At 45.2% G+C, this 27,527-nt stretch overlaps 1 protein-coding gene across 5 annotated transcripts in view; it reads right to left on the bottom strand.

The window, feature by feature from the left end:
• Positions 1-27,527, bottom strand: part of UBR4 (ubiquitin protein ligase E3 component n-recognin 4) — a 127,605-nt gene that overhangs the window by 69,492 nt on the left and 30,586 nt on the right. For 3 of the 5 annotated variants that reach the window (XM_089899902.1, XM_089899913.1, XM_022552050.2), the window contains exons 23-54: positions 26,960-27,142; positions 26,700-26,822; positions 26,376-26,605; positions 24,927-25,048; positions 23,837-23,934; positions 22,222-22,379; positions 21,243-21,452; positions 20,284-20,385; positions 19,866-19,966; positions 19,418-19,616; positions 18,857-19,045; positions 18,371-18,434; positions 16,653-16,844; positions 16,043-16,113; positions 15,805-15,952; positions 15,152-15,379; positions 14,324-14,494; positions 12,701-12,883; positions 11,674-11,832; positions 11,188-11,340; positions 10,499-10,726; positions 10,043-10,200; positions 8,934-9,105; positions 8,486-8,687; positions 7,482-7,645; positions 6,836-7,052; positions 5,725-5,941; positions 3,729-3,792; positions 2,933-3,067; positions 1,770-1,944; positions 995-1,078; positions 763-903 (exon numbers count right to left, since the gene is read on the bottom strand). In XM_089899902.1, the coding sequence (XP_089756028.1) occupies positions 763-903; positions 995-1,078; positions 1,770-1,944; positions 2,933-3,067; positions 3,729-3,792; positions 5,725-5,941; positions 6,836-7,052; positions 7,482-7,645; positions 8,486-8,687; positions 8,934-9,105; positions 10,043-10,200; positions 10,499-10,726; positions 11,188-11,340; positions 11,674-11,832; positions 12,701-12,883; positions 14,324-14,494; positions 15,152-15,379; positions 15,805-15,952; positions 16,043-16,113; positions 16,653-16,844; positions 18,371-18,434; positions 18,857-19,045; positions 19,418-19,616; positions 19,866-19,966; positions 20,284-20,385; positions 21,243-21,452; positions 22,222-22,379; positions 23,837-23,934; positions 24,927-25,048; positions 26,376-26,605; positions 26,700-26,822; positions 26,960-27,142 (5,041 nt within the window). Of the gene's footprint in view, positions 1-762; positions 904-994; positions 1,079-1,769; positions 1,945-2,932; positions 3,068-3,728; positions 3,793-4,946; positions 4,980-5,724; positions 5,942-6,835; positions 7,053-7,481; positions 7,646-8,485; positions 8,688-8,933; positions 9,106-10,042; positions 10,201-10,498; positions 10,727-11,187; positions 11,341-11,673; positions 11,833-12,700; positions 12,884-14,323; positions 14,495-15,151; positions 15,380-15,804; positions 15,953-16,042; positions 16,114-16,652; positions 16,845-18,370; positions 18,435-18,856; positions 19,046-19,417; positions 19,617-19,865; positions 19,967-20,283; positions 20,386-21,242; positions 21,453-22,221; positions 22,380-23,836; positions 23,935-24,926; positions 25,049-26,375; positions 26,606-26,699; positions 26,823-26,959; positions 27,143-27,527 lie in introns of all 5 variants that reach the window. The other 2 variants (XM_022552048.2, XM_022552053.2) reach the window with 2 other exon arrangements.

Raw genomic sequence — 27,527 nt, 5'->3', positions numbered from 1 at the left:
TTTTCTAGATTGCTATTCAGAACCTTATTACTCTTCCACCTAAAAACCTTAGTGTGAAAAGTCAGATACCAAAGGCAGCAGTAGCTTATAAATAAAATAATTCTCTAGTATGATGTTTTTTGGGGTTTGTTTTAAATAAATAAATTTGCTTATTTATTTGTTTGTTTATGGCTGCACTGGGTCCTTGTTGCTGCGTGCGGGCTTTCTCTAGTTGCGGCGAGTGGGCTTCTCATTGCGGTGGCTTCTCTTGTTGCGAAGCATGCTCTCTAGGTGCGCGGGCTTCAGTAGTTGAGGCACACGGGCTCAGCAGTTGTGGCTCGCAGGCTCTAGAGCACAGGCTCAGTAGTTGTGGTGCAAGGGCTTAGTTGCTCCGTGGCACGTGGGATTTTCCCGGACCAGGGATCAAACCCGTGCCCCCTGCACTGGCAGGCGGATTCTTAACTACTGCGCCACCAGGGTAGCCCCCTCAAAGACTTTTTTAAAAACAATTATAAATACCACTAAGGGCACACGCACGCACACACTTCTTTATGTGAAGTATTCAATCCGACATGAGAGATACAAGAAAGTCCTACTTCTCTGCTACACTGCTAAATTCCTCTATCAGGAACATTGATCTCACAGGCTTCTGTTTCCTAAATATTCACTAAATATCCACTCTGGAAGAGATAGATGATGAAGGCTAAAGGTGAAGAGTTCAATCTGTTCCAAGAAAAAACTTACATCAGGCTTCACTATCAAGTATCCCTTTTAACATGATACCTGGCAGGCAGGCAGGTGCCAAGAAGGCATTCTTGGGTTTGGATGCATGGAGTTTCCAGAAGTGGTTCACCAGCTGGGTGATGAAACTACAGCAGTCTCCCTCCAACTGCTTCTGAGGTTCTCTCCCCTCATCCGCTCCTTCTAAGCAGGAGAAAAAAAAAATTATTAACGATGGTAAATCTAAGATGGAATTTAATTTGTTTTAAGGTTAACTCAGGTCAAGGAAGCTTGCCTGGGGAGGGAGTTTCAAGTGGGGCCCCAGTCAATATGCCAACTATCCCTAGACTCCAGCAGGCACATCTAGGAAAAAAACAGTCTGGGAAAGGAATATCACAGAAAACATTGTATGTTAGAATTAAGTAGAAGGGGAGCATTCAGGAGCTTACAGCAGATTCAGAGATCTCAGGCGCAACTGTTCAACTTCTAAAAGCTAGGGGAACATCTGCAATTTTCTAGAATGATTCGTGAATTACAGTATTAGAGGAGGGACAGGATGATGACAGCATATGGAAATAACAGAACTGTAAAGGCATCAATAAGCTCTATTTGATGAAAGCAAAGCAGGTTTGGTACCCAGCCAATGTGAGGAGAGAGGAGGAAATAGAATCAAGCACTGAGAAAGGCTACAGATATTAATAAAATACTGGCAAAAGTACAGCACGAAAGCAAAAGACATGATCCTATTACTTTCAAGCAACCAGGGCACAAGCTTAACTTTACCCTGAAGATCTTAAAGAAGTAGTAAATTCAGAGACAGATTATATCTGATGTCCAGAGCACTAAATAAACTCAAGAGTAATCCAAGGGGTAAGTACTGGAAACAGTATTTACTTAGAACGATACAATTCTAATGTCAAAAGCCCTTCAAGATATAAAGACAAGAGAGTAAAATCCCTGTCTCAGAGCATGATGTCAGTCAGAAGCCAGTGAGAACAAGAAGATGAGAGAGTAAAGAAGGTGGTGTAGCAAGCAGATTTCAGGACCACGGCCATACAGGCCAAGTTCACCTGTTTCCATCTGGGGCAGCTTTGACTCCGTAAAGTGGACAAGGTTATTAGGGCGCATGATGGCAATGGAGCGAGCTGTGATCACCAGCCTCTGGAAGACCTCAGGGTCCAAATCCTTGCCTTCTTTGCTGGATGTGTTGAGACACTGCACAGCTTTGCTCAGCAAGGCCTGATCCTACAACAAAAGAATCACAGAGGATGAACCAAAAGCAAGGAAGGCCTGGGCACTAAAGCACAGAGGAGAGGGGAACCGACAGATCATCAGGCTGGCTACCTCCTCTCAAGAGAACAGGTTAATTACCATTGACTACCTGGAACAAACCTTCAAAGCAGCCCAACACAGTTCAACTTCTTCATATAATAAAACACTAAAGACACTTAAAAAAAAAAAAAAAATCAAAAGCCATGAAATCAGTACCAAAGTATAATAGGAAAACTAGAAATACCAGCCAATTCTCCAGAGCTACATACAACATCCCAGATCTCCTCCCTATGGAAGTCATTTCTTCGCAGGTTCATACCAAAACTATGTTTCCAAAAGCGCCTTTCCTTGACAGGTTCAGCAGGTTAGCTCGCACTTCTCAGCTCTCTGGGTCGGAGGCACCAAGGCATCTGGGCTGGCGGCTTCCTCCTCACGGATCTGAACTGTCAACAGTCTCTCCCATTTTTAGAAACTGGCCTAACTTACTGCCTTCAGTCGCTATTTACTTTTACAGGTAAGACCCTCTCTCCCCAGATTTCCCCCTCAGTCTCTCCAACAACCACTTATCACAAGCAAGTACACCTCACTGAGGGCTGTGGCACAGCTGCAGGAGTGGAAACACCAGGAGCCCTGACCTCCTGAGTGACTTCCCGCCCCACTCTTCCAGTGAGCAGCCACCCCTCCTCAAGCATCCCTCCCCTCCCTTCCTTAAATCTTCCTGATCCTATTAGATAACAGAAAAAAATGAATGCAAACCAGTGGCCCATTACTGGCTTGTCCTCATTTTGAGTGATAGTTATTAATTTCTCAGGAGAAACTTTAGGATGTGTGGGTCTAATCTCAACGCTCTCCTCTCCCCACCTTACTTTGCTACACCTTTGCTTTACATCCAAAAAGCCAACTTGCTTGATTCCCTGTCAGTACCACAACTTACGCTTTGACAGAAGGCACCCCTGATTACCTTGTGGCTGTGATAGGCTGAGCGGCTGGTGTGCAGGCTGGCCAGAAGGCTCTTGGACTGCTGCTGGACACTGGCAGGCGCTGGCAGGGACAGCAGCAGAGTGGCCAGCTCCTGAGCTGCATTCTTGTTTCTCTCCTGATGCAGAAGACAGCAGGGTTGTCACTAACCCCACCAAATCCATGCAGGATAAACTGCCCACACGCTGCCCCCCACGCCTTCCTCCCTTCTCAGCCACCAGGACTAGGTTAGGCTCCACAGACCGCAAGGAGCAAAACAAAGAATTTCAGAAATTACAATCCTCCCACAATACAGGTAAAGAGAGTCCAAGGTCATGACTCCCAGAACAATGTTCTTTAATCAGAACATTGATTATTCATCCTATTGTACAAAACACTCTCACTATGGGTCCCCCAAAAGTAGGACATAAGGCCTTAAGCTGAAGACTCCTCTGGATCATCTTTGCAAATCAAGATTATGCTATGAATGTTCTTTAGCTGCAAGGCTTTGAGGCCTCTGATGACTCCACTGACTTCCTGCCTCTTCAGAAAGCTCCCATGTGCTTTAAAAAAGTAACTTGGGGCTTCCCTGGTGGCGCAGTGGTTGAGAGTCCGCCTGCCGATGCAGGGAACACGGGTTCGTGCCCCGGTCCGGGAAGATCCCACATGCCGCGGAGCGGCTGGGCCCGTGAGCCATAGCCGCTGAGCCTGCGCGTCCGGAGCCTGTGCTCCGCAACGGGAGAGGCCACGGCAATGAGAGGCCCGCGTACCGCAAAAAAAAAAAAAAAAAAGTAACTTGCCTTCTCGATGATTGGGCCAACAGCAAAGCAGCTTTCCAGGGCTTCTAAAGAACTCACAACCAGCCTAGGGAGACAGAAAAGTGGTGTGAGTACAACAACCCTTCTCTGCCTGGTGCTTCAGCCTGCAGACTACAGTCGTGAGGACCTTGGGGACAGCTAATGAATGCCAAACACAAAATCAAAGCACAATAAGACCTGCCACAGGCACCATGCATATCGTTTCCTTGTATTACAGGCCAGAAGAAACCTGGCTCCTGCTCGGAGATCAACCTGAGGCCATGTTCATAATCCGTAACTCAAAGACAGGGCTTTTCTTCCTCAAAGCGGATAAATGTGCTTCCTCCTGCTGCCTGTGGCAGGGATCCCTGAGAAGGGCTTAACAGTCTTGATGCAATGGGACCCGAAGCTCAGGTGCCCCATAGATCAGTAGGCAGAGGGGACACACAAAGGGAAAGGTTAAAACCATCTTCTTATACTGGGAGAGCTGGGGTTATATTTTACTTACACCTCCAAGAAAATGCACAAAGGCACTTCGTATGAGTTCCCCAAGTACGGAGAAGAGAACAAACTGTATTTTCAGGTGCACGCCAACTGCCAACATTCAAAGGGTACTATAAAGCACCTTTAGGAAACTGGGCAATTTTCTCTAAGGGAAGGACAGGAAACCCAACCACTGAAGGGTACCAAGTGACACGCTCCCAAGGGCTCACTCCTATGGGTTTAATGCAGCACAGTGAAAAGACCAACATCCTGAGGGCTGAAGCTCTGGACAGAGAGGGGAAAGTGTGGAGAAGGCAGCTGGAGAGAAAAAGGTCAAGGGGCAGAGGAAGGCAGTAAAGAGCCAGGAAAGAGAGACCTGGGACATAAAACCACGGTGGACAGAACAAGCTCTCTGGTGGCTTTTCAGACAGTAGAACTTTTCCACTGTCCCGGCGCCCCCTCCCCGCTTCTCATCCACTGTAGAGAGGGAGCAGAGAGGGGATGGAGTAAGGAAGGGGACGCCAAGAGTCTGAAGCGGCCGACACCAAGCACGCACGTACAACCCTGCGCATTCTCCACTTTGACACGGGACAGCTCTGCAGCCATGCAATGACCAGAACAGAAAGAAGCAGGAGGACTTTTCCACAGAAGCGGAATCAACGCAAAGCCACGCCATCGGTTACACCGCTCTCTGACACACACTCGCTCGTGCAGAGAAAAGAAAGAGGGCATACTAACCGGTCCAGCTTGGTTAGGGACTCAGTTTCAGAACTTGGGGGAGAAGCAAAAGAAAAAAAAGGAAAAAAATGTGAAGCTCAGAGAAACCTGGAAATACATCCTAAGCAAACAATATAAGAATAGGGTGGGGGGCGGAAGAAAGAGAGAGAAAAGGGTTTGGGTGGGGAGGCTGCTGGCAGGAGGCCGTGATTCCAAGCCAGGCTATTCCTACGACTTACAATGTAGGAACTAAACGTCTTACATCCCGCATCTGCCACGGCAAACCAGCAGCTCCCTAGCGCAAAGAAGCCAAGCGCAATGCTTAAGAAGGCCACTGGGGGGAGCCTCAGGAGGCGCTGCACTCTGCTACAAGAGGCCTGGGACAGCCTCTTGCCAGCAGTGTCATTACCACATGGAACAGCTGCTGCAGAGGAACACGAGAAGACGACGAAATCGGAATGAAAGGGAAGATTCTCCCTATGACTTCAGCAAGACTAGATCCTAATCTATAATACTGGCTTAAGCACCTTCTGGTCAGCAGCCTCTGGCTACTCCCAAGGGTACCTGAGCTTATTAAGAGAAGGGAAGGGACAGAAGGGTCCAGGCAGAGCCCTGGGAGTCAGATGGCTCTGAGCCGCCTCCAGGCCTTGTCGGCACACTAAGGAGACACTGAGTGAAATCCTGAAAAAATCACAGGCCAGACTTGGGACACTTAGAGGCTCACTCTCTCGAGACACAGGTTCTGCTGGGAGAGTGAGAACCGGTGAGAACTGAATTCAGCCCCTGTCAGTGCTGGTACCTCTCCAGGACAGTTCCACTCGTGGTGGTAGGGGCAGCTGAATCACTGTCTCCCGTGCCATTGCTCTGGCTCAGGTTTGAAGGACAGATGTTGCTGACGGAGGCAGAAGGGAATTCTTCCGGGGGCTCATCAGGCCAGCCAAACTGCTCCTTAGTCTTGCCATAGACTTTTACAGCATCGATCATGGTGACACCTGCTGGATCCACCGAGGCCCCAACTGCAGTAAGCAAGAGCAAGCTTTTAGGAAACACATTCTCTGAAGGGTTACCACCACCACCACCTACAAAGCAAAGACCAGACTAGTTTGGACAAAGTTCCAAGCCTCATCGATTTCACAGGCATAGAGGAACTTTATCTCCTGAGACTTCAGTAGCACTTTCATCTTGTGTAAGTGCTGAATACGTGTAGAAACAGTTCCATGGACCAAAAGCCCTGGACACGTGTAGAAACAGTTCCATGGACCAAAAGCCCATGAAGTCTCCTACTCAGAAGAAGAGTCCCCAAACACCGGTGTAGGGATCCTCTGGTGCTATCAGGGTACCGTATCTCCCAACTCCACCCCCAGGGATCTCTAAACACTCCTTTTGTTCAAAGCACAGATCATCATCATGAATGAACACCAAGAGCAACTGTTTCTGGAAGGAAAAGTATCAGACAGGTGGCCAGTAAATGGTAGGGAACGTTGCCCGCCCTATGAAAGGCTCAGGGATGTGTACTCTGAGGGTTTAAAGGCATTGCTAACCATCTCTCAGTGACATGTGCCCTGAGGCCTGCATCTGCGCCTTAAGAAAGCCTTGCAATTTCACATGCTAATCTTGCTGCCTACACACGCAGGCAGCCCCATCAGCAAGGCTACCCAACCCTACAGAAGTGAGCCCTGAAGCAGAGTTTTGCCCTGTCTTTACCCCTCCCATCCTCGAGTATATCCCTTTCCTGTAATCTTGTTTCCTTTATATCTCAAACGAAGCTCAAAGTTTCATGATGGTAGAGACCACAGAGCTATCAGTAGAGCCGACGGTTCCTAGAATACTGGAACGCCACAGAGAAGTGGCCACCCAGTCAGAATTCATAACGAGAAGGATACAGTCTATGCCAGGGGCTGGGGACTCACTGAAGAGGTTCAGCTTCTTATCGGCCTGCAGGGCTTCTTCTCTGGTGAAGGGGAAGTCAAACCAGCGTGAGCGACTCAGGTTAAGCTGCATGGTTCTGCCAAAGATCTCAATATATGATGGGGCCCGTTCAATTGCCTGGGTCCCAATCTGGATCCGCATGCCTGTCATCACCATAGTGCTGTTGTTGTTACTGATCTCAATGGTGAAGCCACCAGGCTGGAGGGAGAAGAGGCACATATCATGCAATTACTGCGAGTTCTTAAGGGCAAACTTTCGATCCTTCCTGTGACAGTGACACAATGTGTGATCCTACAAAAGACCTTTATCCTTTTTAACTCATCAGCACTGACTTCTTTTCTTCCAAGGATGGGAAAACAGAAGCAGGGAGTAGACTCTTCAGTTTCAGGCTTCTTTCTCCCCAGCATTAACCACCTCCTGCTGCCCTGTGCACAGTAACCCTACTGACAACATGGGAATAGGAGCCCTTTGGCATGGAAGTGAGAATATTCATTAATTCTAGGGACCATGAAACTAGAATCAAGGGTTAATGACTGTGAGTCTTGCATTCTAAGAGGAGATGTGTCCTCAAACCTTCTAAATGTGTCCTCGAGTCCTTCTACCCAGCACGGTGCAGTCAGTCCTCACCTTGGTGTTGGCCACATACATGCCAGTGGAATTCAGCCGGTGCTTTATCTGTTGTGCGTTGTAGACCTGCAGGAGGTCATTACCACCAAACTCCACATCTGTCAGCTGCTGGTTGTGTTCAAAGAAGTCAATGGGGAAGGTCACTTGGCTAGATGTGCGAGTTGCTGTGGGGAACAGCATCAGATTGCCACGGAGCAACATTAGTGCGATCCTGCCACCCCTGTGCTCCTAAGCTCACACGTACTCCCTAATCTTTCTAGGCCAACTCGGGATTATAAGGTTTGCATCAGTATGATGCCTACACGCGGTCAGCTGTCCACCAGTCATCATCCCCAACCACAACACAACCTAGCGGGGCGAAGAAATCTGATATCAGTATTGGGTACACTTAATAACAACAAGCTCTCTCAGAGCTGCTTTATTTAAAATAAACAAAGGAAACTATTTCTTTATAGGCAGATGAGCTGCATGATTATCTCAAACATAGACTCTAGAACAAATTCCAGATAGTGGGGTGAACCCTGTAAAGATCTTTGCTCAACCCAAGTCACTCACTCCTAAACTCAAGCTTTCACTCCCTGAAGAGTCCTCCTCCATCACTCAAGAGCAAAGACTTCCAGCTCAGACACCTATGACGGCTTCTACACCAGTCGGCGAGAATGAACCAGCCAAAGGATCTACCCCTCAATCAGTTCCATCCTGCGCACCACCTCAGGGAAGCCATTTTTCTTAAACCCAGAGAAAACCATCTCAAACCAGGTCCAAGAGAGAATTCTTTCCTGGGCACCTAGGAACTGCTGCCTAAAGTGGACAGCCAACAGGTGCTTGCCGTGCACAGAATGCTGACTGGCCTCCGGAACCTTGACTCTGCTTCTGAGAGACTAGCTAGCACAGTCTCTACCTTTATGAGCCACACAAGCAGGACAGTCCCTGTTTCTTCATGGCTGCCTACAACAGTCTACTCTAAGTCCCCGACCCCACCAGTCTTCTGAGGAGGGCCTTACCGATGGTAGCTGTTTTGCGCTTTCGAACAGGCTTCATTATGCTGATGACACTGCTGGGCTGCAGGGAGGGCTGAAGCCAGTAGGAGGTGTTCTCCACGTTGGCCATGTAGATGCGCAGGCTGCCATCCTCACACAGCAAGATCATCGTTGTCCGCTGCTGCTCATTGCAGGCTGTGTGCCTGATGGCGACCATGTCCTGGATCTAGGAGGAGGGGACAGAGGAGTGGTAGTTCCCGCACCTATAGATCAGAACCTACAGAAAAAGGCAGAGAAGCAACTGGATTCGTGGTCAACTGAGGGGGTGCTGAGGCTGCCAAAGAAAAGGCGTCTAGGAGAAAATTCTTCTATAGGCCTCCATTGAAAGAGCTGGCAAAGTGACATGACATACAAATATAAAGAGAGAGCAGGTTCACAGTCTATTCAAGTGATGGGAGAACGGGGCACTGACCTTTGCTTTGGCAGGAAGAGTCTTAATCTCCTGGATGAGGAAAGTGTCTGGTTTCACCATAACTACCAGGGGCACTCCTGTAGTTTGCTGGACACAACACACCAAGCCAGGGTGGTTCATCACCTCAGACCACTGGCAAAGGGCAGGAGACGTCTTACTGCCACCATTGGAACTACAGACAACAAAAGTGGCCACAGTTAGGGTGTCAATCACCATCTAACAGTTCTTTTCTTGACCTAAAGGCCATCCTCACGAACCACTGGACTCTCAGAGCAATATACCCACCCAAGGACTCAAATTACCCACGAGCCTGAGTCTTATTCTGAGCCACATAAATACTCTCATATACCCCAATGTGCGCCCCCAGCAGGAGTCCTGGTTTAGGATCTCGGTCAGCTGCTGGGTTCTACGGTCTGAGGGAATAGGTGGCCCTATGTGCGTAAGGCTGTCAACTGCATAGGGCCACGGAGCTGCCAGAGGCTGATGACCCATTGTCCTTTTAAGAATTTCCAAGCACATCAAGCTACGTATGAATGGTATCCATTTTATTTCATCTCAAACCGGGTAATTCACAAAATACAGGCCAGAGAGAAAGTGCTTTTCAGTGGCAGATAAGAAAGAGGGGAAGAGACCCTAAAACTTTGCTGCCTCCTCCTTAAATAAAGCACTCACTACCTCACACACCCCTGTCACCTAGAAGTCTGATGGCAGCCTCCACCTCCCCAAGCTCCAAGCTCACCCCATCTGCTGACACCATGTTCTATTTACTGATCAACCCCCCAGGAGGGAAACTTAAAGGGCATCTTAGCAGCACAAGTGTCTAGGAGAAACTTACATTCTCTTCTCAAAACTCAGTAATCAAATTAAAGTCACATTTGCTACCCTGACCCTAGCTTTTCCTTCTGAGTGACAGTGGCTCCCCAAACTACCTGTTACAGCTTGGGGTCTCCACGGTGGGAGACAAACCATGCAGGCTGCCCCACCTACCAACACTGGACACCGCTTGATTTAAAGACACCAAGCAGGGAAGGGCGAGCCCTTGTGAGGGGCGGAGCTCTCCTGCTGAACATGGGCGCTGTGGCAGTTCACCTTTAAGTGCTCATCCCCACCTCTTGATGCTGATGGAGAAGAGCTGCAACACCTCCAGCGTTGTCCTACTGATGGTGGCTGCAAACGACCTGCCCTGACAGTAGCTGAAGAAGAGCATCTGCAACACGTGCGAGTAGTAGACAGACACACCGCCACCTGCCACCTGGCTGTTACTGTCCTATCACAACAGAGACACAACATCCGCATTAACTTCTCATGCTGCCTGGGCACCAGCTTCTGCTCTGGCTGCTCATTCATTTTACACCATGATCATGGGGTCTCATTCTTAAAGTATGAGATCCCCGCAGGAAACCTTAAAAATACCAAGAGAATACAGGAACTTCAAGTTTAGTCCTAAAGGACTAAAGTTTTTGCTATTAGATAAAAAGTTAGAAGAAAAAAGAGAAACGAACAACAGAAGCCTTGCTAGGCTGATTAAACCTGGCATAGAAGGGAACAGTGCCATGTGCTCTAACCTTCAGGTCCTCGTGGTTTATTTCCAGCACATTAGTGACATAGAAGGGTCCCTGCTGGGCACTGCTGGCCTCTTCCATGAGCTGGGTATAGATGTACCCAGCCGAAGACATTATAACAATGATGTTCTTTCCCTCTTCGTTGAAGAGGAAGGTAACATCTCTTATCTTTGAGCTGGGCAGGAGAAAGTAGAAGGTTGGACTCAAGGCATCAACGGACAGGTCATAAATCTGCAGAATGGAAGGAAGAAAGATCAAATAAGGGAGATCCATTTCAGTCCCATGCCCAAACTATCCTGGTGAACCCACAGAGCTGCAATCAGTGAGGAATGAGCACTCAATCTCCACTCAGCAAGCACCTATAAGTGCTAGACAATGAGCACAAGATGATAAAGTATCTTTTCACTGCCTCTTAGGAATGAGCAGAGGAGAGATACACATCAACAAATTCTATACCAAGTACAATAATTAACAGCTGTGAATTGGACACAGTGGGTGTTGAACCAGAATCAATTTTCTGCTACCTGCACACAGATAGGTCCTGCTCAACAACATAACAAAAGGCAACAAAATGTTAGGATTTTTCATTTTTAATTTCTAAGAGACGCTAGCACATATAACGGAGATCAGGCATTCTGGATTTAAAAGCAAAACCATTCTAGGATGAGAGCATCAAAGGGCTGTAACTATACCTTGACAAAATCTGCAGTGACGATCGCTAGCTCAGTCTGTGAACCAGGTAACCACACGGCTTTGATGATGAAGTTCCCTGTTGCCAACTGGGGGTGCAAAACCAAATGATCCGACACAGATCCTGAGCTACTGAAGGTCAGCACGTGGCAGTCCTGGACATGGTTGAAGGAACAGAATGGTTAAAAACTGATTTGGAAAGTAGCCTAATTAATTTCAGAGTTCTAATGCTGCCTTTTCTTCCCTAATATTCCCCGGCTCCAGACAGTACTCAGACTGTCTAGTAACATGTTCAAGTGTCAAGAACACACGAAGATTATTTCCAATACAAAAGAAATCTGGAAGAAATTCAGAGATCTTTTGTGTTCCCAATGGCTTTTAAGTTCTGATCTCAACAATGAATAAGAGAAAGTGGTGCTGAAAACAGGGGAGAGAAGGTGACTGGGATCCACAGCTTAACAGAACCAAACCTGGATCAGGATTGTTACCTTCAGCCCACAAACAGCAAGGTAGTCCTCCTTGCACGGATTCCCCGTGAGGCTCAGCACAGTAAAGGGGACTGGGGCAGAAGCCAGGCGGGTCAGAGTCAGCTTCCTTTTGCTGGAATCTGCTTGCTTCAGGAGAGCTGAGAGCTGCAGGACAGTGATCTGCAAAGGAATAATTACCAATTTATTCCTAACCCACATACTCTCAGAGAACACAGAGCAATAAAAAAACGTTCCTTCACTAGAGCTACTGATTTGGAGGCTTTTTTTTGTGGGCAAGTCTCTTAGGAAACTCCAAGACCAATACCAGTCATACATCCCCTGGTTAAAAGAATGGAATGCCTTTCATCTCCTCCTTCTAGAGATGACAAAAGAAACCAACTTCTCTTCGTATGATCAGTTCATAAAATATTTAAACAATTCCCACATACTACTGTCCCTTCTCATTTTCACTGAGAATGTTTTTGAAAGGATTTTAGAGGTATTTTAATCTCTAGTTTGTTTTTCACTTAAGGTGTGATTAAAACAACTTTACTGATAATGAAGAAGTCAGAATATAGAAAAGTGTGAGTTAGGATACTCTCCTCCAACCTCTCCTGGTTCTATAAAACACGATAAACTTCCTTGTGCCCTTAGAGGGCTGGGAGGGCAGGAAAGAACTAAATAAGGATCACTGAGCCTTCCTATGAAGACTCTTCTCTCCCCACTTGTGTCCTCAGAGTGGCCAAAATGGGAAAGACTGGGAGCCACGGTGTCCTAGGAAACCACCAGTAGTTACCTTCGCCTAGGGGTTCCCACAATAGAGTGGGAATTAACTATTTAGACTCTCTGTTCTAGTCACACTGGTCCTAAGTCTAATAAAGTAACTCAGGGTTCAAGTAGGAAAGTTTGTTGAGCTCTGTCCCTGAAGCTTTGCTGGAACCCAATAGACATTTTCCCTGAGGGCCAATCTGAGTATCATCTATTTGTTTTGCTCAGCACCTAAGACAAACATGACCTCAAATGAAAGGGAAGGAATTGGAAGACCCACCTTGCCTTTCTCATGGCTGACAGCCAAATGCTGGCGGCGCCCATGAGGCGAGGAGAGCACACACATAGCCACCCTCCTGAGCACATGGGCGCTGATTAGCTGTCGAATAGTCTGGCCCTGGTCTCCGCTGTAATTCATCCGAACATTCTCAAAGGCACCTTCCTGGGAACCTAATGTGGGAACCTGGCAAAGAGGGAAGCAGAGAGAGAAGGCAGTAATAAGGCAAAAAAGATCAAGTGGATTCATACACATGCTATTCATGTGACTGAGACACTGCACAATTTAGTTATTCAAAAGCAACGGGACTGGGCTTCCCTGGTGGCGCAGTGGTTAAGAATCCGCCTGCCATGCAGGGGACACGGGTTTGATCCCTGGTCCGGGAAGATCCCACATGCCTCGGAGCAACTAAGCCCATGCGCCACAACTACTGAGCCTGCACTCTAGAGCCCACGAGCCACAGCTACTAAAGCCCACAGGCCACAACCACTGAAGCCCGTGCGCCTAGAGCCCGAGCTCCGCAACAAGAGAAGCCACGAGAATGAGAAGCCCGCGCACCACAACAAAGAGTAGTCCCCGCCGGCTGCAACCAGAGAAAGCCCGAGCACAGCAACGACAACACAACACAGCCAAAAATTAATTAATTAATTAAAGCAATGGATTCCAATCTCTAATCCATAGACAGCTAGGTAAATTCATCAAAATTATTGTCAGTCCAATAAGAACAATGCAGTGAATGTTGCATAAAGCTAAATTAATACAAAGTATTCACTTTTTTAAAATGTTAAAACGCCTTTTTTATTTTTTGGCTGCGCCACATGGCTTGCAGGATCTTAGTTCCCTGCCCAGGGATTGAACCCAGGCCACAGCAGTGAAAGCGCCAAGTCCTAACCACTGGGCCACCAGGGAATTCCCAACTGTGACTGATGTTTAATAAAATACCAGAATATATGTGTGTGTATTACCAAGTGATTATGTTTCCCTTAAAAGCACTCACCTTGTGAGATCTATTTGTGTACCTCACTCATTTTCACATTTCCCTTCCGGAAATGCCGACACTTTACTTCCTACTACTTTACACAGCTGCTGAAGACTCAGGCAGACCACGCCAGGGGTCCTACAGTCAGTGCTAAGCAGCAGGTGTAAAGTGGATAATGACTTACAACTTACAACCCAAGTCATAGGAAGAATTAAAGGAAGATGACCTCAAGGTAATCTTTGGCTCTAAGCCGAAGAGGACAAGCATTATTTTTGTAAACAAGGTGAACCTTAGGGGAGAAGATACAATAAGGAGGTATTCTATTTTACATACAGAAGAAATTTCTAACCATTATAATTTCCCCCAAATGTCGTTCCTCACATCCAGGGGTTCACATGTTTATGTGAACTGAAAAGGAAACTTACTCACTGGGTTTGTCCGAATGACCTCTGGATTCCCTTCTCTGGAAGACACACCTCACATGCTGATTTTCACACTGGATGTCACGGTATCTTAAATTCTAAGTTCTGAATGGCCAGGGGTTGACTGTTCTAAGGATATTCCTCCGAGTGTCTAGCACACTTTGGCATCTCAGTCAACGTGCTGGTTCCCACATGCACCTAACTCCCAGACCCTGACACACTCACCATCAGCTGGTCTGTCATCTCAACCACCTTGTCCACTGTGTGCAGCTCCCGGAGGGCCTGCTGAGCCCGGCTGCTGCTCCCCACAGCTGAAGCCTGCTGGAAGTTGGTCTGAATGGCATCCATGAGGAAATTGAGCATGTCTAACACGAGAGGAGCGAAGGAGAAATTGGCCTGAGAAAAATCCAAATACACAAGTGAAAAAAAAAAAAAGAGACAGTAAAATAATGGGTCATACTCATCACCACAATCTTGCTAGTAACTACCTACAGAATCCAGAACCCACTTTCCTCACTTCAGTCTGATATTCTAGCCCTCATCTCACTCTCTCCAGTAACAGTGGATTTGATGCCAGTCAATACACTATTGTGCTACTAACCTAGAGCAATCTTCCTAAACCAGGGACCCCACGTCGGTATCCTACTGCTTGAACGCACCCACCATGTATAGTTAGTTAACTTCTCCCCAACGCATCTAGAATGCCTCTAGTGAAAACTGAGAAAATAGTCGCTCAAATCATTTTCTGTATTCTGTGCTTCAGATGAGAAAGCCTGACCAAGAAAGTGTGCTCTAGAGTGTTACACAACTAAAATTTACCCTCCCACAAACTTCCCAAACACTCCTCAGTCATAAACTCTTCCTTATGAAGTAGTGACTGACAACACACACTATTCATATTCCACTGTGGAAATCAGTAAATTTAGAGAGAGGAGAAAACAACCCCACACCCACTAGTGGAGTCATAAGGAGAGCCTGGTGCACTGATCGCTCATGGACCAGCTGGCCAGGCTCTGTGCTCTGGGCCCCGTGCTGGACACCACCGGAGCCCACCTGGTTCTGCAGCTCCTCCCGGCAGCCCTCCACTGTGCGGCACAGGCTGCTCTTCTTGGGCTTCTCTTCATCAGCAACCTTTCCGTCACTGATGGTGACTTTGGCCTTGTCAGCCGGGGAGGTGCTGGTGTGGCGCACGAGACTCTCTGAAACTCTGGGTTCACTCTGAAATGCTGATTCCTTCATGGTGGAGCTCATGCCGCTGCTGGGAGTTCGCTTCACTAGAGCCTAGGGACAGAAAACGTCAGAGACCCCAAGTCTTGCCACAAGCATAGATGAAATACTGCCTAAGATGCTGAAGGAAAATCTGACCCAAAGGAGACACTGGCTAACCATTTAAAGATTATCCAAAAGCCTGAATTCTGATCTTCATTGTATTCACCTAATGTCTGGTACTTTACCCACTCAGAGCAATAGGTCTTGAAATTGTGGAGGGGGGTCTTTGAAAAAACTGCAAGATCTCTAGGGACATTACAAGTTCTAATATTCTAAGTGAAGTGCATAGACCATGATTATATAGCTAATCAATGACAACCAGAACTTAGTCCTAGACCCAGGCCACCATGAAGGTGACATGGGTATGTCCCAGTTTGGCTTAAGCATTTGTGTCACAAGTCACCCTTTATAGCCGAGAGAATGTTCCAATCTCTCACCAGACAGCTGCCATCTTCCTTGGCTCCACAGTCACAGAAGAAGGATCCATACTTGGCATAGGAAATCTCATGATCCTTGTGGCACACCTTGGCACATACTGTACACACACCCACCCCATCAACCATTTTGCAGGTGTGACAGTGGTACCTACGAAGAACGAGAACCAGCCAATGAGCCCAGAAGTCCCAACAATCAAGGGCCAGCAAACCCTCACCTGAAACGAAAAACTACTCTTACCAATGCTGGTTCATGAATTCTTTCTGAGTGATGGTAAAAGTGCACAATTTATTGCAAAGAGAATCTTCATCCTTCAAAGATAATAAATAGTTTTAATCAGAAATATATCCTTCTACACAGGGACCCATAAAAACACACCCTACAGAGAGTAAACCACTGACTCATAAATGACCAGTAGAAACCTACTCCAACTGGAGATAGCTTGCAGGCTATAAATATGCTGCAATTTCAGGTGAGACCTTAAGGTTTTGTGGCTAAGAAAAAAATAAATCTTATGCTTTCTCTACAAGGAAGCTCACACCATCCCCATGAAGACTCATCTTTGAAACTCCATTTTGGATGCAAAAACCAAGGAACTGTATGACAAGTGCCTCTAGATGGAGGAAGGCATGTGTTTACTAAACGGTCCTTCCCCTAGGAGATCAGAGCCCTACAGCTTGCTCTGCAGGCCTGGAAAGTCAGTCTGGCATTACTCATGTAAGCTGTGAGAAAGCAACAAGGCCTGGGAAGAGTTCTGAAGCTCCCAGGGGCTAGAGGGAGGGCCAAAGGACTGTTAGTGTGAGCTCTGCAAGTGCCGATCAGCCATGACCATGGTGGTTACTTTACTTACTGAATCCTCAGCCTGGGAGTCTTCCTCTTCCACTGCCAGCTCCTCCACCCAGTCTGAGTCCACTTCAATGGCCCGCTCTTCCCCATCCACTGAGAGGTGACTTGGGCCTTGACCGTTACTCTGGCTCAAGGCATTGGTGACATCAGCCAAGTAAGACATAACATGGCAGGTACACTCCAGGACTACCACATGCTGTAAGAGAAGACCACCACACCACGGAAACCTCAGTTCTCCATATTCGGTTATTATGTAAACTGTGTTTTCTCAAGCTTTTTCCAATAAAGCTCAGTATCAAAGGAATAGTATAAAAGCAGAGAAGAAAAACAACATGTTTTAATTATCTATTTCCTCATCTCGTAGCACTATGACTACATGTAGTTGGTCAATAAACTGTACTGAATCAGTGTGATTCCTTCTTTCTTAAGCACAAAGACAACTCTTTAAAAAATTTTATAAAATGAAGTACGATGAATATCAAGAAAAAAAAGTTAAAATGGAGACAAAAATCATTCAAGAAAAAAACAGACTGATACAAAGAACAGACTGGTGGTGCCAGAGGCAGCGGGTAGGAGGGTGGGCGAAATGGGTGATGGGGGTCAAAAGGTACAAACTTCCAGTTATAAAATAAATAAGTCATGGGGATGTAATGTCCAACATAGTGACTAGAGTTAATAAATACTATTGTATGCATATCTGAAAGTTACGAAGAGAGTAGGTCTTAAAAGTCCTCATTGCAAGAAAAAGCAAATGTTAACTACGTATGGTGATGTATTAACTAGACTTACTGTGATCATTCTGCAATAAAAACAAATATCAAATCATTATGTTGTACATCTGAAACTAATATGATATTCTATGTCAATTACACCTCAAGAAAAAAGAAAAAAAGCTATATTAAAAGTATGAATAAGCTCTCATTGGCTTTTTTCCTGCTGTTACCATTTTTTTTTAACCATTAGTGGAAGATATTTAAATTACTGGCTTTTTAATTAATGCAGTAGGGGAGGAAGAGCTTCAGAGATCAAGGGGAAATTTTTCCAGCAAATCACTGCAGAGAGTTCGTGCTTGCCTAAAAAAACCCAAAAGTCTGGCATCAAAGCCTCAGATTTCTAAGTTCCTTCACTCTGCACTCTAACAGTTCAGTGTGGAAAGGATAAAGATCAGCAAGAAAGCAGGGAGAGATGAATGGTGCTGTGGTGAGTCAGAGGCCAGTTATCTGCTCTTAGCCACTATGTCAGGTTCACGGGTTGGGTGGGGGGAGAAAATGCCTGAATGCAAGATTTCTGCCAGTTTCCACCCTTTTTCTCAGCACAGTGACCTGAACTTTCAGGTAAAGTAAACAATTCTGGCATCTGGACTGGAGCTGAGGAGGGAGACTGTAACTCCGTATAACACTCAGAGCACACAGTTCCAGTGCAGGAGCAGGGGACAATTTTCCAGAGCGTGCCAATACCTAAAAATAGCAGGAATTCACTGTTTTAAGAAGGACTCTGTTGGATGTCTGCTTACCAGAATATTTCCTTCCTATCACTTCCTGCCACCGAGAAGAGGCCTAAGGGCATGCAGTTAGCAATTACACACTTCCAGGCCTTTGAGATTATAGGCCTTATCCTCTGTAGGCTAGCCAGGGACAGAAACCAACAGGAAGGAGACTTCCACCTGGCCACAAAGATAAGAATCACCACTCCCTGACTGCTGTCACTCCTCACTTGTCTTACCTTTCCATGCATTACACTGGCATTCAGTTTTTCGACCACATTCTTCTGTGACAGGTATTTCTTGCTGTCCCAAAGGAAAAAAAAAAGGGGGGGGGGACACAAAATCATCTAAGGAATCAAAGAAAGGAAGCATCTTCACATATCTCACATCAATCTGTGGACACTGTGAACCAAAGGCATTCTTAGAAAATTGTGTGGATAATCAGAAGTTGGGGGCTCTGTTCCTATCAGTGGCAGGTGGTACACTTTCCCCAAGACTTCTCCCAGGAATAATGAACAGAAAATCCTACTAATAAAATAATGAAGATTAAATCTAAACTGAACAGTTACTGGCTACTCCCTCAATCCCCAATAAAAAGGTAGAGATTCAAATTTCTTTTATACTCACTCTGAGCTACAGAAAACAGCCTGTAATTCATTATCCCCCTTTTCTCTAAGAGCAATGTTGTAACATACAGATGCGTTCCTCCAATTTCACCATCTTACCATCTACTCAGCCAGTCCACAGCAGCATTATGAAGCTGAAGATGGCCAGCACCTTGACCTGCACTGGCCAGGGTAGCCATCACAACCATGAGTTCAGGGAAACCAGTCCCATCACCATTGGCCAGCATCTCTGTTGCCATGGGGATCAGGGTGCCCAACAGCACAGCACACACACCTTCCCCGACTTGGCTGATAGAGAAGAAACAGGAAGTTGGTAAGTAATCAACAGGAATCTGCTGTACGCTTCTAAATTTGTAAGAGTTAATTAAGGAGTTTAAATTTAAACATTAAATGCATGACTATACACACTAAGCCCAGTTGTGGACTTGGGCTACTAGAGCACAAAACATTCATCCCCGTTACAACTGACATGCCAAGTCACTGCAAAAGCTTTTCCATGGGAAAAATCAAGAAGAGCCACTAGATTCCTTGAGTCTACTGAGAGGGAGCTATGGAATCACTGAAAATGCTCACGACTGATTCCTGAAAGAAAGACAGCGGCATGATCTCACCTTATTTCTGGGGCCGTTAGAACATGTGAAATAAATGCAGGTGCCCTACCTGTTTTCCCGAACAATGTACGTGGTCAACAACTGTAGAAGCTGCCTGTTCTCCTGGATCACATCCAGCTGATCGGAATCTTTGGGGGGCGATGCAGTCATGCGGGTGAGCCAGGCCTGGAGACGCACAGGCTCCACGCAAGCCAGCTGTGCCAGGGAACCACAGAGATGCAGAAGGCTCGGGTTAGGGCTCTTCTCAGCTGGAGACAGACCGAGAGGCGAAGGTCAGTGAAGGAGGGCAGGGGGAAAGGAAGGAAGGCGCAGACTGTGAGCCTGGAAAGGGGGAAAGGCTCCAAGGAAGTTTTCGACTTCCTTCCAAACTATCTCTGAGGGATTCTCTCCACATGTTAGCATTTTCATGCCATAGTTATACTTGGGCAGAAGATAGGCACAGTCATTAGCTGGACATCAAAGTTCCCTTAAGAAGATTACTAAAAGCTGTCACTCACTCAGCTGGAAGAGTTTGGTGAAGAATTTCAAAACTCGGTTACAGAATTTAGCAGAGAGGTTCTCATTGGCTGTTGCCATCATGACCTGCACAAGTTCTCCACTGAAAGGCAAGAGGGTAAAAATGGAAGAATCACGTTAAGCTTCACATAAAAGGCATCCGTTTCTATTTCTTCACAATCTCATCCCCTCTAGGGGAACTGGTCATTTGTGAGTCAACAATGCCAGGTGTTCATGAAATCAACCCCCTCCACCGATAACCTCAAGGAGTCAGCAGTTAACTGAAGTCCTCCCAGAGGTACAAACACCTAAGCAGGCTTTTGTATTCCCTGAGAAAGAACACCCAAGTCAACAAAGACAGGTCCCTACTTCCAGGAGATATTCAAAAATGTTCACTGAGGAGAACAAAGCATAGCTCACCTGTCAGAGAAAAATTCCTCCATAGCTTTACGAGCCTGACTGCTTTCCAGTTGCTTTTCCAAATATTGGAGACATTCCTCTAAGATGGATTCATCCAGTCCACTGAAAATCCAAAAGAAAAATTAACTACCAGAAACAAGGGCTGTTTCAATGTCCTGCTAATCCTGACCTTTAAAAATCCAAAGTCTCTTTACGGCTACACCTTTTGAGGGCAATATTCAATTTTGTTTTGTCAAAGCTTAGCATAAACCCTGGCATACAGCAGGTGCTCAATAAATTTTTGAGGAATTAAACTGAAATAAAATGTTAAAATTCCTAAAATCTGAGATAACTGATGTAGTCGATGGCTAAGAGTTCCAAGAATCACTGCTGTTATTTCAAACTGTTAGAAAGAGGAAGGAAGGGAGGGAAACACTGAAGGGGGGAGGGGGGACGAAAGAGAAGTGGGGAGGGAGAGAAAAAGAAAAGGCAGCCCCTGATGAAAACCTGGATTCCTCAACAACAAAAAGGCAGGAAATCCCAATACCTGGAACCCTTTATCTGTACAGTTCTCAGTGGGATAAAACTGTAACTTATTCAACTGTTCTGTAAGACTCTCCTACATCAACATGGCCTACACTATCAAGGTCAAACAATGCTATGAGACCACCTAATTCCACAGAACACCTATCTCAGAAGCATGGTTACAAAAATATTAGAAATTTTATCATGCTCCTTTGTACACTTCATCACATCTAGTACAGCATGTTTATTCCTAAGAATTAATTACAAAAGAAGATTCCAAGTAACCTTTCATGCGTGTCCACAGGAACACAAAACGCACACAAGTATAGAACTTTCTGTTAAAAAGCACAATCATAATCTATTAATTAACAACATAAAGAAGCTAGTGTTGGTACATTTCATTGATGGTAGCAGGAGGTCACAGGAACCGGAGGCTTCTCCCCAATCAGGCTCACCTATTGGGATCTGCATGATTAGCCAGAATGTTGTAACAGCCAGTGATTAGTTTCTCATAAACGCGAGCCAAGAACTCATCAGACTCTGCAGGGCCCAGGATGCGCTCCAGAGAGTTGCTACTGATCTCAGCGACACTCTCAGTGCTCGACTCCAGAAGAAGGGGAAGCAGGGTCCGAATTACCTGTGGCGGGTTCATCTCATCGGACCAACTTCAGCAAAGAAAACAGAACCAAATTAGTGAATATACTCCTCTCAAAAGCTGCGAGAGGAGGAGAGAGCAATCTACTCATTTACTGAGAAGGGCTTTTTTCCTTTGATAGTTGTTTTTTACATAGGTATAATCATGCAACTTCATGGTCTCCTTTCTCATCATATCAGGAGTTAAAATCATTTCCATATAAAAAGTTCACTTATTAAGATGTTAAATTAATACTATAAAATGTATTTTATAATATTTAGAAAAGAAAATTAACTGAAACCTAAACTAGTAACCCTCCCAGACAACCTTCCTAGAAGAATTCCCAGGAATCTGGATCACTTTTAAGGCAATGAGATATAGGACTTTACCCGTGACCCATGTACAGGAAAACAAAGTAGTCCCTCCAACGGCCTGCCCTTAGTCTCCACGATGGCAGCCTCTAACTTCCGCAACGAATCTGGAGAAGCACGACTTCAAATACATCATTGTCACCTTGAAACTTAAACCCAGAGTACCTCCAAATCACAATATGGTTTAAAACCAGCATGCCTTTTCTGAAACATACTACACAGAAGGAAGGGGGAGGTACTCGGCTGCCCTTCACATCTAAGCCAAAAATCATTCTAGGTAAACGTTCATACTCTAAGGCAACAGGCTCTCTCTGCTATAGCAGGCCAAAAAAGTATTATTATGCAGTTATTAAAACTCTCATTGTCTTCCCTTAGCTGTGACAGAATACAGGAGTAGCGAGCACTCAGGGCTACATAAAAGGTACTCACACTATAAGATCTCCAGTCAACCTGACCAGTGAGAGGAGGGTGTGCTTCAGGGAAGCAGCCAGGGGCAGACTCTGGCCACAAAGAGTCCCCAGGTGAGCGGCCTGCACAGCACTGATGTAACTCTCAGAAGGGATGGTGTCATTGGCAAAGGCATTGCGCTGAAAGGAGGCAAAGCAGACATCAACGGATAGACCATCTATCTCCCAGGACCAAATTCTTACATGAGAAAAAAGAAACCACGGTGACACAACCGAAGACCCCATTGAGATTTACACACAATGACTCTATTCAGTATACACTCTTATTCATCCTGGGAAGGAAAGTGGGGTGGAGTAAAGGAAACAGTTAACAAATTTTAATTAGCACAAAGTCGAGTTAAAATTTAAAAGTTAAAGTTAAGCTAAGGGCTTCCCTGGTGGCGCAGTGGTTGAGAGTCCGCCTGCCGACGCAGGGGACACGGGTTCGTGCCCCGGTCCGGGAAGATCCCACATGCCACGGAGCGGCTGGGCCCGTGAGCCATGGCCGCCGAGCCTCCGCGTCCGGAGCCTGTGCTCCGGGAGAGGCCACAACAGTGGGAGGCCCGCGAACCGCAAAAAAAAAAAAAAAAAAAAAAAGTTAAGCTAAAATTTAGTTAGCACATAGTTAAGATACCCAATACCACTTTTCAAATAATTAGAATATATTATATTTAACATTAAAACTATGTTTGTTTGCCTCTAGTAACTGAGAAAGATCTGGATTTTACAACGCATCTGGGTCCGCATTACAAATATCTTAATTATCCTCGCACTATAGCTCTGGGTGATGTAAACAGAGGTCACAATTACAAAGCAGGGATAACTAGATTATAACACTTGGCTTTTCCAAAGAACTGTAATAATGCAATAATCTGTTAATAGAGGTAATCTGAGTAGAGCACACAGAAAGATCAAGGAAACTAACAGAGGACTCAACAGCCTTCCAAAAGCCTAGGGAACTTAAAAGCTACCCCATAAAATTATGTATGACAAAAGGAGCAGGCTCTTGACATATAACCTAAAAAGGAAAGGAAACGGTTAACATTTACTGAGAATTCATGTCACAGATAATGTGCTAATAAGCACTTTACATTTAATATCCTTAATCTTTACATCCCAGTATTTAGCAGATGAAGAAACTGAGGCTCCTAGCAGTTGACCCTTAAGTACCACAGGGGTTAGGGGTGCTGACTGTGCAGTCAAAAATCCATGTACAACTTTATAGTCAGCCCCCCATATGTGCAGTTCCACATCCACAGATTCAACCAACCACAGATCATTTAGTACTGCAGTCCAGATTTAGTGAAAAGAATCGTGTGTAAGTGGACCCATGCTGTTCAACCCTGTACTGTTCAAGGGTCCACCGTAATAAAGCAGTTACTCTATAACCCAGTAACAGACTTCTTATTCTTAGCAAAATGATCATATGAGTACCATTTGAGTAATTCAAGGCCTTGATTATTGATTCAGCCATAGCAAGTACTACTGCAGCATATTAAGATCTCTTGGTAGCTAGTTTAAGCCTAAAGAGTAAGAAGAGAACACGGAAACAGAACAGTGCTCCTAATTTCTACTCCTGGGAACAGACAGACGCTCACCCAGGATCCAATGTTTGGAAACTCATTGGTGTTGATGTTGTTCCAGGATTCACACACAGCCTGCACTGAAGATGGTAAATTCTGAACCAGTGTTGGACCTGGAGGAGACAGAAAGGACAAGGAGTCATCGTAAGAGAGAAAGAATGACACACAGCATTTTAAAAGCCAAGCCCAAATGCAGAGAGAAACACACCACAGCCCGGGCTGTCAAAGTAATTACTAGGATAGCTTAGATGGATATTTATTTCAGTAGCAGCACTATGTCCAAGAACTTGCTAATTGCTTAACAGCTAACAATCTCAATTGTAAGGTTTTCATTTCCCATCGTATTCACTTTCTATCTTGCAAGTAAAGAAGACAACTGAATAAAAGATGCAAAATGAGAGCAAGTCACTACAGGTCACTATTAAACATCTAGACCTTCTATGAATAGGCATCACTTTGATCTCGTTTCTACTTAACACAAATCTTGAGGGCAGGGATCATTAATGCACATTAAGAACAGTATTCAAAGAAGTAATGGAATTAAATTTCTAAAAGTGAGAATATCTGAACATTAAAAGGGTCCTTGAAGCTTGAAATTCAGGAATACACAAATGCCTGTAAATTTTAAAGGGTAACTATTGCACTTAACTCCAATCCTGCTCAAGTCCTCGATTCCCCAACCTAAATTTCGATTAGATCATTCCGAACACAAGGAAGAAGTTCTCCCAAGCACTAAGCAGTAGCTTGCTAGTTTTCCTAATCTCTATAAATGAAAAGAACAAAGGTCTTTGCCAACAGCGAAATAGCCTAATGCCTTGGAATCAACTTATCTTGGTTTGGATCCCAGCTCTGCCACTTGCAAGATGTAGGATTTGGGCAAATAACTTCTCTAAGCCTCAATTTCCTAATGAGTAATGGGGGATAATAAAAAAACTTACCTAATAAGGTTACTGTGAAGATCAAAACAGATAAACCTATGTCAATGCTTGACACTCAGAAAGATTCCAATAAATGATAAATGCAGTAGACAGGTAGAAAGGGAGAAAAATAGCACTACTAGTCATAACTAGTGTTAACAGTCTTATTCAAAAGCACATTCACTTACCCAGAGTGTTCGCCTTGCACCTACTAGAGCCAATAGCCAAAACAGCAGCAAAGCCGTGCAATTTCTCCTGGGAAGGTTTTTCAGTGGATCCCTCCTCATTAAAGTTCTGCAGCAAATAGGCTCTGGAGAAAAAAATAGGGGGTTATGTCAAAGCTGAAGGAATCTAGTGCCATTTTGGTTAGGAAAAACTAGCCCTAGACAAATCGAAAAACCTTTATCTCAGTTGGGTCTCCTAAGGATTACAATGGGTAACTGTTTCCCAAAGAATATGCCATCCTCTGAAATGCTTACAAAACTCAATTTCCAGGACATATCTACCATACTCTTCCTGGCCTCAGAAGACTGGCAATGTATATATTAAAGGCTCTGAGAAGTATTATTTTTTCTTTTTTAAAAAAAGCACTTCCTAAACTTATTTGCCCAGGAACATGTATTAACAGCTCAGTTTAGAAAGTCTTAGCCTGATGGGCCAGATTAGAGCCTAGACACTCTCAGAGGGCAGTGACTCGGTCAGCTTTGCTACCACTGTACCCCCAACACCTAGAAAAGTACTTGACATGTAGCAAACACTCTCACTTGTCATTCAAGTTTATTGCTCATATTCGTTCAAAAGTTTTGCCTCAAGCAATAGTCCTCTGTCTACTGCAAAGCATTCACACTAAGACATTAGTTAAGTTTTACAACAATCTAAGTCCCTTTCACCATCAACGCCCCGTAAAACAGGAACTGAACAGTGAAATCCTACAGGGGCCAGATAAAGTAAATGAGCTTAAAGGGGCCCAGTGAGAATGGCTAACGAGAAGCAGCCAGTCCTTAGCTGCAGTTTGTCCCTGTCATGTGGGAAGACATGCCCAGTTTTGCCAGTTCTTCCAAAGGAAGAAAAGCCAGAAATCTTGACTTGTGAATAAATTCCCAATTTTTATAAATGAATTCTAAAATATTTAAACGTCATGCAGAATAAACAAAGCAAGTCTACAGGGTGTGTAATTTGCAATCTTTATTACAGAAAGGGCTGGGTTTCAAAATACTCTCTAGGGGATTTCCCTGGTAGTGCAGTAGTTAAGACTCTGTGCTCCCAATGCAGGGGGCCCGGGTTCGATCCTGGTCAGGGAACTAGACCCCACATGCATGCTGCAACTAAGAGCTCGCACGCCACAACTAAGGAGCCCGCCTGCCACAACTAAGACCCGGCGCAACCAAATAAATAAATGAATATTTTTTAAAAATACTCTCTAACTCATTAAGAAAATTTTTTCTCTACCTATATATCATGAAATTTAAAGAGCTTCATCTTAGTAAATAACAGAAATGATAGTGTTTGGAAAAATTACATTATCTTTCTTTGCACCCTACAAAAAAATGCTAGAAAATATTTAAAGATGAAAGTACACCACCCAAGCATCTGCATTCCCCCATCTCCGACATCTCTGGGCAGGCAGCCCATCACACCTAGTGAATGATGCGTAGGTGTCAATGAGCTGCAGTGTGGCTGGAAGCAGGTTCTTGGTGATCTCAGATGACTTATGAGGATCGGTCTCGGCAGCCATCTTAGAAAAATGTTCATCCAGAGAGACCTGGACCTTCGAGATAGCAGCATCGAGGGTGTAGATGGACTGCAGACTGGGAACTTCATGGAGCTGCAAGATGGTGGTACAGTCGATGCTACAGAAGGACGAGATCTTTAAAGATACACAAGATATTAATTAGTTGTAGCAAAAAAAAAAACTGTGGCATAAGCCAAGTTCTATCATTATGGACCCCCAACTTCCATACCTGTCGAGCAAAGTATTCCTCTACAATTTCAACGTCGTATTTCACTGAGCTGCACTTGCTTGATGCCAGTTCTAGGAGAGAACCAGCATGTTCAGCCTTCATTCCCTGTTTGATAAGGTGGTCCTATTTACAGCAAGAAAAAAGTGTTCAGGAGATCAATACAGACAGTGTCTAAGGCTTTCATTAGCCTTAAATTTAAAAGTTCCTAGAATTAGTGTATGTTGGCTTTGAATACTCCATAGCAGCAAGCCTTGTGGTACCTTTATCCAGTTGACATAGGAGCTGATCCGGAGGCGGGAAGACCACCGCAGAGTGTGTAGGATGTCACATTCACTCATCTCTGGTGAGTTCACGGCCAGCTGGTTCATGTAAGTCTTTGATGGTGGCAAAATCCCTAGAATCCTCCAGAGTATCAAGAAGTAATATTGAAGGGCACAGGCCTCCTGGAAGAAGTAAAAAGAGCAATCACAGAGGTTGAAGCTTTTGGTATTGCCTCAACAGCTCCCTAACTGTAAGAATTGTTCCAAATTCAATTTTCAAAGCAGAACTGGGTGGAGTCCCAACCTTCAACTGAGATTTGGCTCTCAAGTCTGCTCACCAGGTCTTTCTAGAGAATACACCCAAAGCAGAAAATGGTAAAACGCACATTTTATATCTATATAAAACTTGTTCCATATTCTGCACATTTCACAGGCCAAGAAAGCAATTCTGAGACAACTTTGGCTCCCCAGTAATTCACCAAGTAACTGAAAGAGAGCAAGACATTCTCCTCAGCACGCCCGCAATCAGCTGGCCCTTTCTGTGGCCTTAATTGCTGTTATGAGCTCT

Source organism: Delphinapterus leucas, chromosome 1 (assembly GCF_059928025.1).
Source record: "Delphinapterus leucas isolate spDelLeu-1000000601 "Yukka" chromosome 1, BTC_Dleu_Yukka2, whole genome shotgun sequence".
Taxonomy (NCBI): Eukaryota; Metazoa; Chordata; class Mammalia; order Artiodactyla; family Monodontidae; genus Delphinapterus; species Delphinapterus leucas.
Note: the sequence above shows the minus strand (reverse complement) of the source record. Positions and strands in the feature narration are given on the sequence as shown.